Source organism: Podarcis muralis, chromosome Z (assembly GCF_964188315.1).
Source record: "Podarcis muralis chromosome Z, rPodMur119.hap1.1, whole genome shotgun sequence".
Taxonomy (NCBI): domain Eukaryota; kingdom Metazoa; phylum Chordata; class Lepidosauria; order Squamata; family Lacertidae; genus Podarcis; species Podarcis muralis.
This window is the reverse complement of record NC_135673.1, coordinates 19,401,377-19,416,266: the sequence shown is the minus strand read 5'-3', so window position 1 is coordinate 19,416,266 and position 14,890 is coordinate 19,401,377. Positions and strand designations below refer to the sequence as shown.

General features: G+C 49.4%; 2 protein-coding genes across 2 annotated transcripts; both read left to right on the top strand.

Moving 5' to 3' along the window:
- Positions 1–1,555: 1,555 nt before the first annotated feature.
- Positions 1,556–6,232, top strand: LOC114589509 (protein Wnt-11b-like). Its single transcript, XM_028715888.2, has 5 exons — positions 1,556–1,846; positions 2,565–2,794; positions 3,891–4,168; positions 4,346–4,638; positions 5,071–6,232. Exons 1-5 carry the CDS (start codon positions 1,776–1,778, stop codon positions 5,243–5,245), a joined length of 1,047 nt encoding a protein of 348 aa, XP_028571721.2. The 5' UTR covers positions 1,556–1,775; the 3' UTR covers positions 5,246–6,232.
- Positions 6,233–8,502: 2,270 nt separating this feature from the next.
- IGBP1 (immunoglobulin binding protein 1) lies at positions 8,503–14,636 on the top strand. Its single transcript, XM_028715398.2, has 6 exons — positions 8,503–8,726; positions 9,787–10,113; positions 10,596–10,791; positions 12,021–12,100; positions 13,286–13,398; positions 14,158–14,636. The coding sequence occupies exons 1-6, from the start codon at positions 8,524–8,526 to the stop codon at positions 14,292–14,294; spliced, it is 1,056 nt and encodes a 351-aa protein (XP_028571231.2). The 5' UTR covers positions 8,503–8,523; the 3' UTR covers positions 14,295–14,636.
- Positions 14,637–14,890: the final 254 nt, after the last annotated feature.

The window sequence follows — 14,890 nt, the reverse complement described above, 5'->3', positions numbered from 1 at the left end:
AACCAAGGAGGAACCTCAGAGGACCTGGGAGAGCCTCTTAGCCCCAAAGGGAAATCGGCTATTTGAGGGAAGGGAGCCCAAGGGATTTCTCAGGTAATCCCCCAGCTGGAAAACCCACTGGCTTCCAGGGGGGATTTTGCATCACTGGTAGAGCACCTAGAAGCACACAGAGGGATGGGAGTTCCTACGGATCCCAAAATCCAGCTTTTCTTTACATGTTGAGGCTCAGATGATTCCCTCAGGGCTGAATGTCCATCTGTGAAAACCATAGGATTTTAGGGTTAGAAGAAAGCTCTGAGGGCACAACCCTCTGCAATGCTGGAACCACAGCTAAACTAACCCTGACTGATGACCCACCAACCTCTGTTGAAAAACCTCCAATCAGAATTGTAGGGTTAGGATGTTACCCATGTCACCTTGCGCTATACTTCATCCTTCCTTTAACTTAATGGACCAGATCCTGACTGTTTTCGGGCCGGGGAGCAGAACCAGAGCCCATTTTGATGCATTTCAATGGCTATTTGTTTTAAAAGGTCCCTGGAATGTGTAAATATCCAGTGTAGTCTTACAACTTTCCAATCGTTGCATACTGAAGGCACAGTGAAAGAACCAGAGAAGGTGATAAACGTCCTATGCGATTGTCTGGTGGTGGTGGCAGTCAACAGACTGAATCCTGACAATACAGAAGTACTTTGTCTGGGGACAGGGGGCAGGTGGGGGGCAGATTCCTTGGTTCTGAATGGGGTAACTGTGCCCCTGAAGGACCAGGTGTGATACCTGGGGGTCATTTTGGACTCACAGCTGCCCATGGAGGCGCTGGCCAATTCTGTGTCCAGGGCAGCTGTTTACCAGCTCCATCTGGTACGCAGGCTGAGACCCTACCTGCCCACAGACTGTCTCACCAGAGTGGTGCATGCTCTGGTTATCTCCCACTTGGACTACTGCAATGTGCTCTATGTGGGGCCCAGGTGACCCAGAAACTACAACTAATCCAGAATGCAGCTGCCAGACTGGGAGTGGCTGCTGGGACCATATAACACCAGTCCTAAAGGATCTTCACTGGCTCTCAGTACATTTCCGAGCACAATTCAAAGTATTGGTGCTGACCTTTAAAGCCTTAAACGGCCTCGGCCCAGTATACCTGAAGCAGCGTCTCCACCCCCATTGCTCAGCCCAGACACTGAGATCCTCCTCCGAGGGTCGGCTGGCGGTTCCCTCACTGCAAGAAGTGAAGTTACAGGGAACCAGGCAGAGGGCCTTCTCGGTAGTCGCAATCCATACACACTGCCCAGGCTTGCTCCCTGGAGAGCAGTTTGTCTTCACCCCTCGAGGTGCACTCCATTGTCTCTCCAGACAGATGGACACCAACAACCTTAGGCTCCTTGGGGGAAAAAAAGAGGATGGAGTATAAATGCAAATGCAAATACATAATCTCTACATTTCTAGGATCTTCACTTTCCAAGAGGGCGCCCCCACCCCGTTTCACTCCCCTTCCAGGTCACTTCAATCCACACCCCGCCTGGGCTGCGTTCCAATCCGTCGTACACTTTTCCCGGGAGCGCCACGCTCGCGGGAGGAAGCGGAGACGCACCCCCTCTAGTGGGCCAAGGAGGAACTGCAGTAGCGTCGCCGAAGTGGCCCGACGGCAAAAGTTGCCTACGGCAAGGCTGGCGACCCTCCCAGTCGCCACCTGGGCCTGGTGACCGCCCATTGCGTCGGGAGCAGCCCTTTTAAGAGGCCTCTGCGCCCTTCCCCGGCCTTTCTTTCCGCCAGCCATGCGCTGCTCCTGGATGGGGCTTGCCCTGCTGCTTCCCAGCCTTGGCCTCTGCGCCGCCATCCAGTGGTTGTGAGTCCCGTTGGGGTGGGTAGGTGGGTTGGGGGTGAGGGGGGTCCTGGCAGGGGTGCGTCTTCTCTGTCCCCAAGCCCAGCGGGGGACGAAGGAATGCCTCACCAGCCGGCTCTGCAGGGTTCAGGGAAGCCCCGACGACGACGCCAGCTCCCGGGGATTTCCCTCCACACCAGCCCGCCTTGCAAACACAGCCCAGGACCCAATGGGTCATCCAGTCCAAACCCTCTACCCCCCCCCCCCGCCCATCGTATGCCCGCAATGCGAGAATCACAGCTGAAATCGCCCTGGCAGATGGCCGTCCAACCTCTGCTTCAAAACCTCCAAGGAAGGGGAGAGGCCGCCGCATTCCGAGGCCATAGAAGCGCAGAATTGCAGAGATGGAAGGGAGTAGCCCAATCCAGCACAAGGCAGCAACCAGAGCTAAAGAACCCCTAGCAGATGGCACAGCCCCTCCAATGCCAGCCGGCCTCGCAGGATCAACACAAAGCCTCTCTGATGCCTCCTTTATGCCCCCACCTAGTTTCTGAAGGCGGCAGCGCCATCTGCAGGGAGCTTCCCTCGCCATCCTACCCCCAGGGACTGGGGAGGTTCCTTGATGCCACCCACAGATGGGTAGAGTGACCACTTGTGGGTCCTTTGCGGGCAGTGGAAACCAGGTGTCTTCTGCAGGTGTCATGACAGCTCTCATTCTTCTTCTCTCCCACCCCCGCTTCAGGAGCCTGGCGGCCAATGGGACGCAAGTGGCCTGGGATAACCCCCAGGACTGCCGCCTTCTAGCATCGGACGCCCTTGCCCGGCTATGCCGGAGGCACCTGGAGGCGATGCCCAGCCTGGTGGAAGCAGCACGCCAGACCAAGGCTGTCTGCCAACAGACCTTTGCCAACTCCCGGTGGAATTGCTCGTCCGTTGAGGGGGCGCCTCACTTGGCCCCAGACCTACAGAGGGGTAATGATCAAGCTTTGTTCCATCTTCACCCCTTTGTCCCTTTCTCTGAGGAAAGCCCCTCTGGCTGGATCCAGCCTCCTTTGCCGAGGTGGGAATGTGGGCCACTCAGACAGTTCCCCCTCCCCAGTTAGAATCATAGAATTGGTTGGAAGGGACCCCAGGGGTCATCTAATTCAGCCCCCTTCAAGGTTCCATAAGAGCCCTACTGGATCAGGTCAAGGGCCACCTAGTCCCACATTCTGTTCTCATACTGACTGACCTGATGCCCATTATAGGAAGCCTACAACCAGGATCTGAGCACAAGCGAAACTCTTCCCCTCCAGAAACAGGGGTTCAGAAACAGGTGTCAGAACATAGCCATTGTGGCTAGCTGCCTTGATAGCCCTCTTCTCCCTGAATTTGAACAATCCTCTTTTAGAGCCATCCAGTTTAGTGGTCATTACTGCTTCCTGGTGCGGGTGGCACTGTGGGTTAAATCACAGAGCCTAGGACTTGCCGATCAGAAGGTCGGCGGTTCGAATCCCCGCAACGGGGTGAGCTCCCGTTGCTCGGTCCCTGCTCCTGCCAACCTAGCAGTTTGAAAGCACGTCAAAGTGCAAGTAGATAAATAGGTACCGCTCTGGCGGGAAGGTAAACGGTGTTTCCGTGCGCTGCTCTGGTTCACCAGAAACGGCTTAGTCATGCTGGCCACATAACCCGGAAGCTGTTGGCTCCCTTGGCCAATAAAGCGAGATGAGTGCCGCAACCCCAGAGTCGGTCACAATTGGACCTAATGGTCAGGGGTCCCCTTTACCTTTACTTTACTGCTTCCTGCAGGAGTGAGTTCCATAGTTTTAACTAATATGTCCTTCCTTTTATCTGTCCTCAATCATCCACCACTTCAGCTTCACTGGAGGTCCACAAGTTTGAGAGAGGAAGGAAAACATTCCTCCATGTCATGCCTAATTTTCAAAACTTCTACTACATCTCCTCTTTGGTAGCCTTTGCTGCCTCCTAGCAATTTAATTAAGATAATAAATAATACTTGCCTCTTTCCACTTTCTCCATGCTGTGCATCACTTTATAAAACAAATTTCATTGATTCTTTTTCTTGCAGGCACCAGGGAGTCCGCCTTTGTATACGCCCTGGCATCTTCCGCCGCCAGCCACTCCATTGCCCGGGCCTGCGCTTCTGGGCAGGTCCCTTTCTGTTTCTGTGGCTCCTCTCCCTCTGAGGCACCCCACCCCAGCTTTCAGTGGGGTGGCTGTGGGGACAATCTCCCCTTTGGACTCCAGCTGGGCTCTGCCTTTGTTGACGGCCCCATGAAGTTCAGCAAGGCGGGGAGGCAGATCTCCAGGGTCCTAAACCTCCATAACAATGCAGTGGGCCGGCAGGTGAGTAGGGTCATTCCTGCACTGCAGGGGGTTGGGCTAGATGCCCCCCGGGTCCCTGATTTTATTATCTGGTACTGGAGAATCCAGGTGAGAGAATTGTGGGTGCAGGAGGTTCAATTCTCCCCACTTGGGTGCCTGACAGTCCTTCTCTTATCTTTCCGCCTCCTCCTCTCCCAGGTCCTGTCAGACTCCTTGGAGACTATGTGCAAGTGTCATGGGGTGTCTGGATCTTGCACTGTCAAGACCTGCTGGAAAGGCTTGCGGGATTTAGCCACTATTGGCTCAGAGCTCAAATCCAAGTACCTGGAGGCCACACAGGTGATGCCTTGGCTTGTGGGCAGCAGAAGGCAGCTGGCACCCAGAGGAGGCAGACTCCGGCCCCTGAAGGCAGATGAACTGGCCTACCTTGTACATTCCCCCACTTATTGTCTGAAGAACCCCAAGCTGGGCTCCTTGGGGACTCAGGATAGGTGAGTAAATCCTTGCATGATACATACAGGAGCCTTGATTCCCGAACCCAGAACCTCTGTCATCCCACTGCCAGTGCAGGGGATTGGATTAGTTGGAGATGATGATGATGATGATGATGATGATGATGATGATGATAATGATGATGATGATAATAATGATGATGATGATGATGGATTAGTTGGAGATCCCTTTCAACTCTATGTTTCTTTGATTTTGCTTTGTTTTTGTTGGGCTATTGGCCAAATCTGACAGGGCTTTTCTCATGTTCTTATGGAACCAACGGGCCTAGAGGCAGTCTGCCTAGATTCCTAGGCTCTTAGGGGTGTTTGGCTACTGTGAAAAGAGAATGTTGGACGGGATTAGTCCCCTTTGGCCTGATCCGGCAGCCAGGCTCTCTTCTCAGAATCTTATGTTCTCTCACCCCCCAACAGGCCTTGCAACAAGACTTCAGCGGGCAGTGGCGGGTGCCGCCTCCTCTGCTGCGGCCGCGGCTACAACACTTATGCAGAGAGGGTGGAGGAGAAGTGCCGCTGCAGGTACCATTGGTGCTGCTATGTGACCTGCAAGAAGTGCCAGCGGGTGGTTGAAAAACACGTCTGCAAGTGACCAGAGGCTGGGCCCCCGAGTTAAGCTATACCTCTTTCCAACGAGAGGGTTCATATACAGAGAGATAAACAGATATATTTATATATATAATTTTATATATAATTATATATATTTAAAAAATAGTAATTTAATTTTAATTTTTTTCCAAATTTCTTTTAGATTTAAAATCACAGTTAACTTTTTATAAACTACAGTATTTCATTTACTTTTTTCAGCAATAGCATCTAATGTTATTTCTTTTCATAATGTTTTTTTATTCATTTTCATTTTTCAACTGTTTAACATGGTGGCATTGAGATATATCTTAATACAGCATATGACATGTGGCAATTACATAAAAATAAAAGTAGAACTACAACCAACACTCAGATAAATGTTTCTGATTATATTATCAGAGTTGTGTCAAAGTATATATACCAAAATTATTACAGTTGTTACAGAAATAATATCTAATTTTCAGAATTTTGTGGCTCATCACTCTTTTAAGTAATCAGCATTTATCAAACAATGAGATTCTGCTAAGGTTCAAAACAAAACAATTGACTTTAGGTCAAGCTTGTGACCCCCAATATAACAGCTTTGATGCTCCAAAAATATTTTCACTATGTGTTCATCTTGTCTTGTGAGCTCACAATATTAACAATACTAGCTGGACCAATCTTCTGTCTGTTTAAGCCTGTTTTAAAATCTTTATTTGCTCTTCTGGAGTAATGCAGGAGAATTCCAGATGAACAAATATCTAGCCATTTATTACCATTTTTAACAACCCAAAAGTGCAGTAGCAAGCAAAGCAAACAATAAATAATTTATCTTTTTTTTAAAATGGCCTTTATTACCACTGTTAACAGCCCTCTTTGCGCTGCAGGGGGTTACACTAGATGGCCCTTGGAGTCCCTTCTCACCCTACAATGCGATGATTTTTCAGAGGCTTTTCAACAGAGGTCAGCTGTCAGTCTGTCAGGGATTCCTTTTGCTGCAATTCCTGCATTTCAGGGGGAGGGTTGGACTAGGTGACCATTGGGGTCCCTTCCAATTCTGCAATTTTCTGAATCTGGGCAGTCAAGAGGAGGTTCTTGGTCAGATCCGACTCATTTATCATCTGCAAGCTTCTTACAAACAATTAGCCGAAGCAGACTGGGTTTGCCAAGGCTAAAATCTCACCAGACTGACCTTCTCTCCTGTCAATCAGGTTACTGGGTTAGGAGATTTCGCTGGTGTGATTTGTCAAATGTATCTTTCAATCAGAAAACTGATTAAAGAAAATGGCTTAGAGTTTTTCCACATCTTTCAGAATTCCAGAACTGTAGAGTTGGAAGGGACCCCCAAGGGTCATCAAATCCAACTCCCTTTGATCAGTGGTGTAGATGAACGTGCAAAGGGGATCCTCATCAACTGGCAGAGGGCACAGCTGGCACCTGGGAACAATGCATCATTTTCAAGAAAAAAATGCATTTTAACTTCTGCTGTTTTCTCCAAGTTTGATAGTTAAGTTTTGGCCAGTTTTAATATCTTTTTCTTAAAAAACAAAACCAAAAAACTTTTCAAGGTATATAAAATTGGCTTGATTTGTTTTAGATTTGGAGGTATATTAATGCCTAATACCATGTGGGCAGTGATTTGGGAAACCGTTAAAAGGATATGCAATGAAATTCAACCAAGGGGAAGCGGGGAAGTCACCTAACAAAGTTAATAAGTGTCATTTTTAATAAGGCTATGATTTATGTTTGTTTGTCTTATGTGTTTGTTTGTTTATAATATTGTGAAAACCAATAATTTTTTTGGGGGAAATAAATAAATAAATACCATGTGGGCAAATTGACCTCAAATTCCCACTTGGCCATGGAGCCTACTGGGTGACCTTTGGCCAATTGCTGCCTCTCAATATGTCCTACATCACAGGGTTGCTGTGAGGGTTAATTGAGATTATGGTGGGGATGCAGATGCAGCCAAGAACACCAGCAACTTAATATTTTCATTTCTATCTTTCTAGACTCCTAAAATCCAATAAAATATAAAAATAATAACAAATGATTAATACCAATAACAGCAGCAACAATGAATAATAAAAATGAACAACAACATTGTGAACAAGCACAGTGATTAATACCGTAATAATGTCCATCATTATTGTTATAGAAAAATTAATGAGATATCACTTTTAACAGTAAAACCTGAGCTGTAAAAGAACGGAGGGCAATACAGGAGCCATGCTTAAACCCAAGCCAACCTCAAGACACCTCCAGTCACATAGCAGGAAATTCTTCCTGAGCCTCCCCTCTGTGAAACTGGTTTAACAAGTATTGATAACTGTCCAAGCAGACTTGTCAAAGGAGCAGATATCTATCTGCATGAATGAAACAGGTCATTGATAACAGATTCTGGAGTCAAGGTATTCCCCTTTTCAAAAGGATCTATCAGACAGACCAGGAAGGGCAATTATCAGGTATTGTTGGGCAGCTTGATTGGCAGACTTGCAAATGTGTTGGAGAAACATGAACTCTGAGCATGATCGGATTGACATGGACAACCCGTTTTGCGATGCATCTGTGGCGTTTTTGGAGTGGTCTTTCTGTGACAGAGGAAGGTACCACCCAAGGGTTAAAAAATTGTAACATGCTTTTGTTCTGGATCCCCTCACCTTCTTACAAGGGCTGTCGGATTTGGGGGGGGGGGGCGGAATGTCTCTGTTGCAACAGGTCGGTAAAGATCAACCGCTGGCCTTCCTTTCTTTTGTTGTCTCATTGTGTTATCATTTCCTTGATGGGGGCAGGGCAGTAAAAGCGTAACCCCAATTTCCCCCATAACATCGTCATCAATAATAATAAGTAATGCAATAATGATGAACCGGGAGCGGAACAAGTGCCAGGACCCCGCCCCCCACTCCCCCATTTCTCTGGAACCCTCCTATCAGCTGACACAACAGCCCTGCAGGGTAGTCCCTACCCTCTCCCACCCGCCATTGGCTCCTCCGCTTGCTGAGGGGAAGGCGGGGCCCGCAAAGCGAGGAGGCGGCGCCGCTCCGGGGGGCGGGGAAATAGCCCCAAACCAAGATGGCGCCGACTGTCACTTCTGCTGCCCTCTTCCAGCATGGCGCCGCCGTCTTCAGCGGTACGATGTCGCCGCTTCCGCCCGAACCCTCTCTTCCTCCTTCCGCCGGTGGAACCCGTGGGCGTCACGGCGCCCACTCTGCAGGCCCTCGTTAAAGATGGCGGCACCTCCTTCAGCCGCAAGACGGTACCACTTCCGTCCGCTCCTTTCCCTCCACATCCGCCTCTCCCATGATGGCGGCGAGCACAACGACGGAGGAGCCGCTTCGGCTGTCGGAGCTGCTGGAGTCCGGCTGGCGTCTGCTGGAGGAGGTGGAGGATGGCAGCGCCGCGGAACCTTCGTCGGGAGCGCCCGCTGTGCAGCGGAAGGTGCAGCGCGGGATCGGCCTCCTGGAACGCGCCTCCAGCGCCGTCGCCGAGCTCCAGCTCTTCAGGTGCCGTAGAGCATGTGCAGAGGGCGCCACATGTACACCCCATGGGGGGGGGGGGACTGTCCATGGCTCACTGTCTACCTCGGGATGGCAGCGCCTGCCTGATGACCTTTAGAAACCGGCAGTGCTTCAGTCCAATCTTCAGCTTGTGGCTCCAGAGGGATTCTGCATCTGCCCAGAGGCACCTTCAGCTCCTCGCCGCCACAAGCTTTTGCTTGGGCTGGATCTCACCCATTCACAATAGAAGAGGGAGGTGCCCACCCCCACCATGCATTCCCTGCTCAGATCCTGACACTTCACAGGCAGTTTTTCCCACTTAGTTGAATTTGAAATTCCCACTGTACCAAATTCCCAATTTATGGAATAAAAGCAGTTTGATTTGGTTCTTCTATTGCTTTTCCCTGTTTTTAAGACCTTCACATAGCTCAGCAAATAGGGCATGAGACTCTTAGCGTTGGGCAAAAGATTCCTGCGTTGCCCTGGGTTGGACAAGTTGACCCTCATGGTCCCTTCCAACTCTATAGTTTTATAATTCTAAGAGCCTGGCTGCTGGATCAGGCCAATCGCCCATCTAGTTCTGCATCTTATTCTCACAGTGGCCCACAGGGGCAAAACTAGGGTTTATTTTGCCCAGGTCAAAGACCCAGTCTGGCACCCCCACGCATTTGTGTACACACACACAGAAGCTGGGAGCCTCAATGGCGCCCCTGTGTAGGCTTCACCGATGGCTACCTAAGCCATTGTGACTAGTAGCCATTCATAGCCCTCTCCTCTTCCATGAACCTGTCCTCTTGTAAAGCCATCTGTGTTCCCCTGTGGTAGGGAACTCCACGAATTAGCTGTGTGCTGTCTGAAGAAGGACTTTGAAAAAATTGTCCATGCATTCTAGTGTTATGAGAGAGGGATGGAAACTGGTGGTGGACTCCCCTCCATTGGAGGTTTTTTCTGCAGAGCTTGGCCAGATTCTCTAGCTCTAATTCCAGCATTGCAGCGGGGCTGGACTAGATGACCCTTGGGGCATCTCTTCCTACTCTATGATTTTTACTCTGCTCTCTCCTTTCAGCCACAATGAAGAGCTGGAGGAGATCTCCTCAGCCGATCTGAAGTTCATGCTGGTCCCTGCTCTGTTGGCGGCCCTCGTCTTGAAGCAGGTCAACCCCAGCAAGCGCCTGGAGCATGTACAGAGGGCCCGTGCTGGCTTCATGGACTTCCTGAAGGTCTGCAAAGACTATGGGATTGGGCGCTTCCAACTCCCACGGGAGGTGGAGGTGGAGGTGGAGAGCGGGGATGAAAGTGAGTCCTCCGGTAGCAACATCAACTCCGTTCTGGGGACTGATCAGCAGACGGCTATCCTTGCCATGGCATCCAACAGGCAGGCAAAGATTGAAAGGTGAGTAGGGAGGCCTTCCTTGGATTATGGGTGGCAAATGTCAGTTTCAAGTCAATTTGATTTTAAATGTTTTCAGTTACTGTGATACCTTTTTGGTAATATTTAAATTCTGGTATGTTTCAGAATAAACAATAATTAAATTAAGCCAGAAATAAAACAATAATTTCATTGGAAAAACCATAATTATAAAATAATGCAGTGGGTTGAATACCTAAACTTAAGACAGCAGTTTAGAAAACAGGCTCAAAGCAGCTGTTTTGTAAAACAGGGAAAGCAAAGTGCTCAAATTTAAAATAGACAGGAACATAAATGTTTTTCAAAGCCTTATCCCTTGAATCCTGGAAGACACCTCAAGGATCATCCGGTCCAGCCCCCAGCAAAGCAGAAATCCTCGACAAATGCCTATCCAACCTATCTTTAGAGTTAGAAGGGACCCCTGAGAGTCATCTAGGCCAACCCCTCCATGTTCTTTCCCCAAACAGATATAAGCAGAAGAAGGAGCTCGAGAACCAGTTGGCCACCCTGAAGCCCTTCATCGACGGTGGCCAGGCAGAGGAGGAGCAGATCCGGGAGTTCTACTTACTCCAGATCAAGAAGTGGATTAGCACAAGCTTGGAGGAAATCGAGAGCATTGATCAGGAAGTCGCTATCCTCATTCGGCGGGATGCCTTGAAGCAGGTAGGGTGGTGGGACATGGGGAGGGGACCGCCCTCTCTGCCTTTGTGGGGCCTGAAAGCACTTCAGGCATTGCAGTGGGTTGAACTAGATGCCCCTTGGGATCTGTTCCTGCTCTTCAATTATATGGTTTTACAATGGGGAGAGAGCATCTGAGTGGTCCCCTGTGGTTGTGGTGGTTGCGATGTGACCCCTTACATGTGAAAAACAGGAGAGCCCTCTGTCAGAATACCACTCCCCACCCTGCAGAGGTGCTACAGAGGCCCTGGAGCAGCCTGGGCTCCCCAGATGTCCTTTGACCACACCCATGAAGACATAAGAGGAGCCTTGCTGGATCAGGTCAGGGGCCCATCTTGCTCAGCATCCCATCACAGCGGCCACCCAGATGTCTGCTATGGGAGGCCTGCAAGCAAGACCCATGCACAACAGAAGATAAAAAGAACCTTCTGGATCAGGCCAATGGCCCATCTAGTCCAGCCTCCTCTTCTCACATGGGCCAGCCAGGTGCCCCAAAGGGAACTCATGCAAACAGTCTCAGAGCAGAAGAGTAGCATTGCAGCCTCTGAATGTGGAGGCAGGGCAGAACCATTGTGGCTCTTAGCCATCGACAGCCCTCTCCTCCGTAAATTTCCCTAATCCTGTTCTAAAGATTGGTGGCCATCGTTTCCTCCTATGGAAGCGAGTTCCACAGTTTAACTTTGCGCTGAATACCAGTTGCTGGAAGCTGCAGGAGGGGAGAGTGCTGTAATGCTTGTGTCCTGCTTGCGGGCTTCCCTTTGGCACCTGGTTGGCTGGGTGAGATGGCCAGCTCCTCTTACAGGGCCCTGTATACAGAACAGCCCCCTCTTCCAGATCCGGCCCGGGGCAGGGCAGATAGTTGAATGTTGCAGCTTTGATAAATTGTATGTAGGAACATAGGAAGCTGCCTTATATTGAGTCAGACCCTTGCTCCATTCAGCTCAGTACCACCAACACTGACTGGCAGCAGTGGCTTCCAGCCCTACCTGTAGATGGCATTGGGACTGAACCCAGGACCTTTTCTTGCAAGGCAAATTCTCCAGCACTGACCTATGGTCCTTCCCCTCGTGGGAGAATCTGAGGTGACCTGTGGGCAGCAGAATCCATCACCTGTCACTGAATGGGTGTCATGGGGTGGGGCCCTTCAGTTGGCTGTGGAGGGTAGAATGTGTCTTTTGGATTGTGCGCTGAAATACGTTTTTTATCCTCTCTAGGGTACAGCGACGCAGCCTCCACGCCCGCTTGGGCCTCCGTTGAAGCCCTTCATCCTGACCCGGGATACTGCCCAGGCAAAGTATGGGTGCTCTGCTCTTTTCAGGGGGGGCATTCGGGGGGCTGGCTCCTTCCAGGTGTGTGATGCTGGTTACGATTCCTGCACCGCAGGGGGTTGGACGGGATGACACTTGGGGCCCCCTACAGCTCTACGATTCTATGATTCTGCAGAGGTGGGGAACCTATGAGGATGGTCTGTTCTCAGAGGCTGATGGACCCAATGGGTTTCCAGATGGCTCTGGGGGATTTTTCCAGCTAACCTCTAGGTTAGATTGATGCAGTGCGTTCTACATAGGGCTGCCTCTGAAGACAGTTCAGAAACTTCAGCTGGTGCAGAACTTGGCGGCCAGGTTGCTCACCAGGGCAAGATGGTTTGAGCATAATGCACTGATCCTGGCCTGACTGCATTGGCTGCCCATTAGCTTCCGGGCCCAATTCAAAGTGCTGGTTTTGATTTATAAAGCCTTAAATGCCTTGGGACCACCTCTCTCCATAGGAACCTACTTGCACCCACCAGTCACCACCTGAGGCCCTTCTTTGTGTGCCTCAGGTGGCAACATGAAAACAGGCCTTTTCTACAGTGGCTCCCCATTTGTGGAGGTTTGCCTGGTGTCTTCATTATACACCTTTAAGTGCTAGGCGACATTCAATGCCCTTTTAAATGTGTTGTTGTGGTGGAGGGATTGGTTTGCTTTTGTTATTGTTTTAATTATGTATTTTGTGTTTGTTTATATTGTAATTTTATGTATGTTGGTATTGTGAACCACTCTGCACTCTACAGATGAAGGGCGGTATATAAATTTTAATAATAATAAACATAATACTAAACAACTGATTCTATGAATAATGGTGATGATATTGGCAATAACAAAAACTACCACAATCTTCCTTCACTGAATATTTTTAAGTGAAACTTGGATGACTGCCTTTCATGTATTCTTGAACTGTGATTCATGCATTGACTCTCAGGGACACCTTCCAACTCTCCAGTTCTGTGATTCTGTAAGTGACAAATATGTATCCAGGAATACCCTGTAGCTCTACCCTTGTTCCTTCAGAGGTAGGGCAGTCCCATCCTAGACCTGTCTCCCAAACATGAGAACCCCTCAGCCAAAGAGACTCCCATCTTGCTAGGACTAGAGCACAGCTCTGCTCCGCCACTGTGCTGAATGATTAAATGATAAAAACGTTCATTCCTTTCTTATAGGGTGTTTGGCGCTGGCTACCCAAGCCTGGCGACGATGACAGTGGATGACTGGTATGAGCAGCATCGAAAGCAAGGAGCCCTTCCTGATCAGGGCATATCACAAGCGGCCTCAGGTATTTATTTGGCTCAGGGGTGTGGGGGAAGGATGTCTCTTGTAATGGTGAGAGACTAGGGCCCGGGAGAGACAGGGTTCAAATCCCCACTTGGCTGTGAAGCTCCCTGGGTGTGACCGTGGGGACCAGCCACTGCCTCTCAGTATCACCTACCTCGCAGGGTTGTTGTGGGGATGAAATGCAGATGGAGAGAGAACTGTGTATGCCACCTTGAGATCCTGGAAGAACAGAGGCGGGACAGAAATGCAATAAATAAGTTGTGTCTATGAGCAGAATAGACTGGAAATCCCCCACTCTGAATAGCTTTGTTTTATTTGTTTAGTGATTGATTGATTTGATTTGATAAAAATACAAGATAAAAGCACATATAAATAGTTAGAACAGAAACAACAAAACAATGCCCCCCTTCCCACAAACACATTTAAAAGGCTGAAGAATATTAATTAGCCAAAGCCCTGATTAATGTCTCCCCCACAATGTCTCCCCGCTGCCTTCCAGCAGCAGCAGATAACAATAGGCTGAGGATTTAGAATAGTAGAATTGGAAGGAACTCCATGGGGTCCTCTAGTCCAACCCCCTGCGATGCAGGAAAGAATCCCTGCGCACCCACCTCTGTTTAAAATCCTACAGTGTAAGAGAACTATATTACCCGGAAGGGCAATATAGCCCAACACCCTGCAATGCAGAAATCATAGTGCATTCAGAGTTTTCCTCCCTACTGTGCGCTCAGTCTGGTTTTCCCCTTTTTCGGTCCTGTAGCAGCTGCAGAAAAGCAGGAAGAAGAGAAGAAAGCGGAGGAGAAGGATGACGATGAAGCTTTGCGCAAAGCCCGGGAATGGGATGAGTGGAAGGAACTTCACCCCAGGGGCTATGGCAACCGCAAGAACATGGGCTGACCAAGTGCCTCCTCGAGAGGAGGAGCCTGTGACCCGGGCGCCCTCCCCAAGAACCAGAGGATTGATCCCCCCACCCTGGGGACCCCTCTTTCTCCAGAGGAGAAGGTTTTCAAAAAGAGAAGGGGGTTTTTTTTGTTGGGGGGCTTGTGTCAGGTTCCCCTGGCCAGGAATCTGGAAGTAGTGAAAGCATCTTGCCCCAGATGGACGATCCCTATGGAGAAGTTGGTTATCCCTGTTTCCTAAAGGAGTCTTCAGCAAGCTGAGTGGATAAGCCTTATGGAGTTAACTCGTAGTTGCTGTAACTTATTCTTTCTGTATTTAAATAAAGTAACATGAAATGCCTTCCTCAGTTTATCACTTAAGCGGTGGGGGGGGGAGGTTTTCTTGAAGTGAATCAAACAAACAAACAAACAAACAAACAAACAGATACAATAAAAATAAGAGAAAGGCAAAAGAGCAGAATGGTATATATAGGAGAGACTTAATTGCAGGAGGTTGGACTAGATGGCTTTTGGGGATACCTACCAATTGATTCTGGAACCAGTTAAAGAGTGTTGAAGTTCACACAGTTCTCTTGCCTGGTTGCTGGAAGGAGG

Excerpts from the sequence above, each read along its gene's own strand:
- LOC114589509 (XM_028715888.2), top strand. The coding sequence starts at position 1,776 with ATGCGCTGCTCCTGGATGGGGCTTGCCCTGCTGCTTCCCAGCCTTGGC. Across the intron at positions 1,847-2,564 it reads TGCGCCGCCATCCAGTGGTT|GAGCCTGGCGGCCAATGGGA; the intron begins GTGAGTCCCGTT and ends CCCCCGCTTCAG. Across the intron at positions 4,639-5,070 it reads TCCTTGGGGACTCAGGATAG|GCCTTGCAACAAGACTTCAG; the intron begins GTGAGTAAATCC and ends ACCCCCCAACAG.
- IGBP1 (XM_028715398.2), top strand. The coding sequence starts at position 8,524 with ATGATGGCGGCGAGCACAACGACGGAGGAGCCGCTTCGGCTGTCGGAG. Across the intron at positions 8,727-9,786 it reads GCCGAGCTCCAGCTCTTCAG|CCACAATGAAGAGCTGGAGG; the intron begins GTGCCGTAGAGC and ends CTCTCCTTTCAG. Across the intron at positions 12,101-13,285 it reads CGGGATACTGCCCAGGCAAA|GGTGTTTGGCGCTGGCTACC; the intron begins GTATGGGTGCTC and ends CCTTTCTTATAG.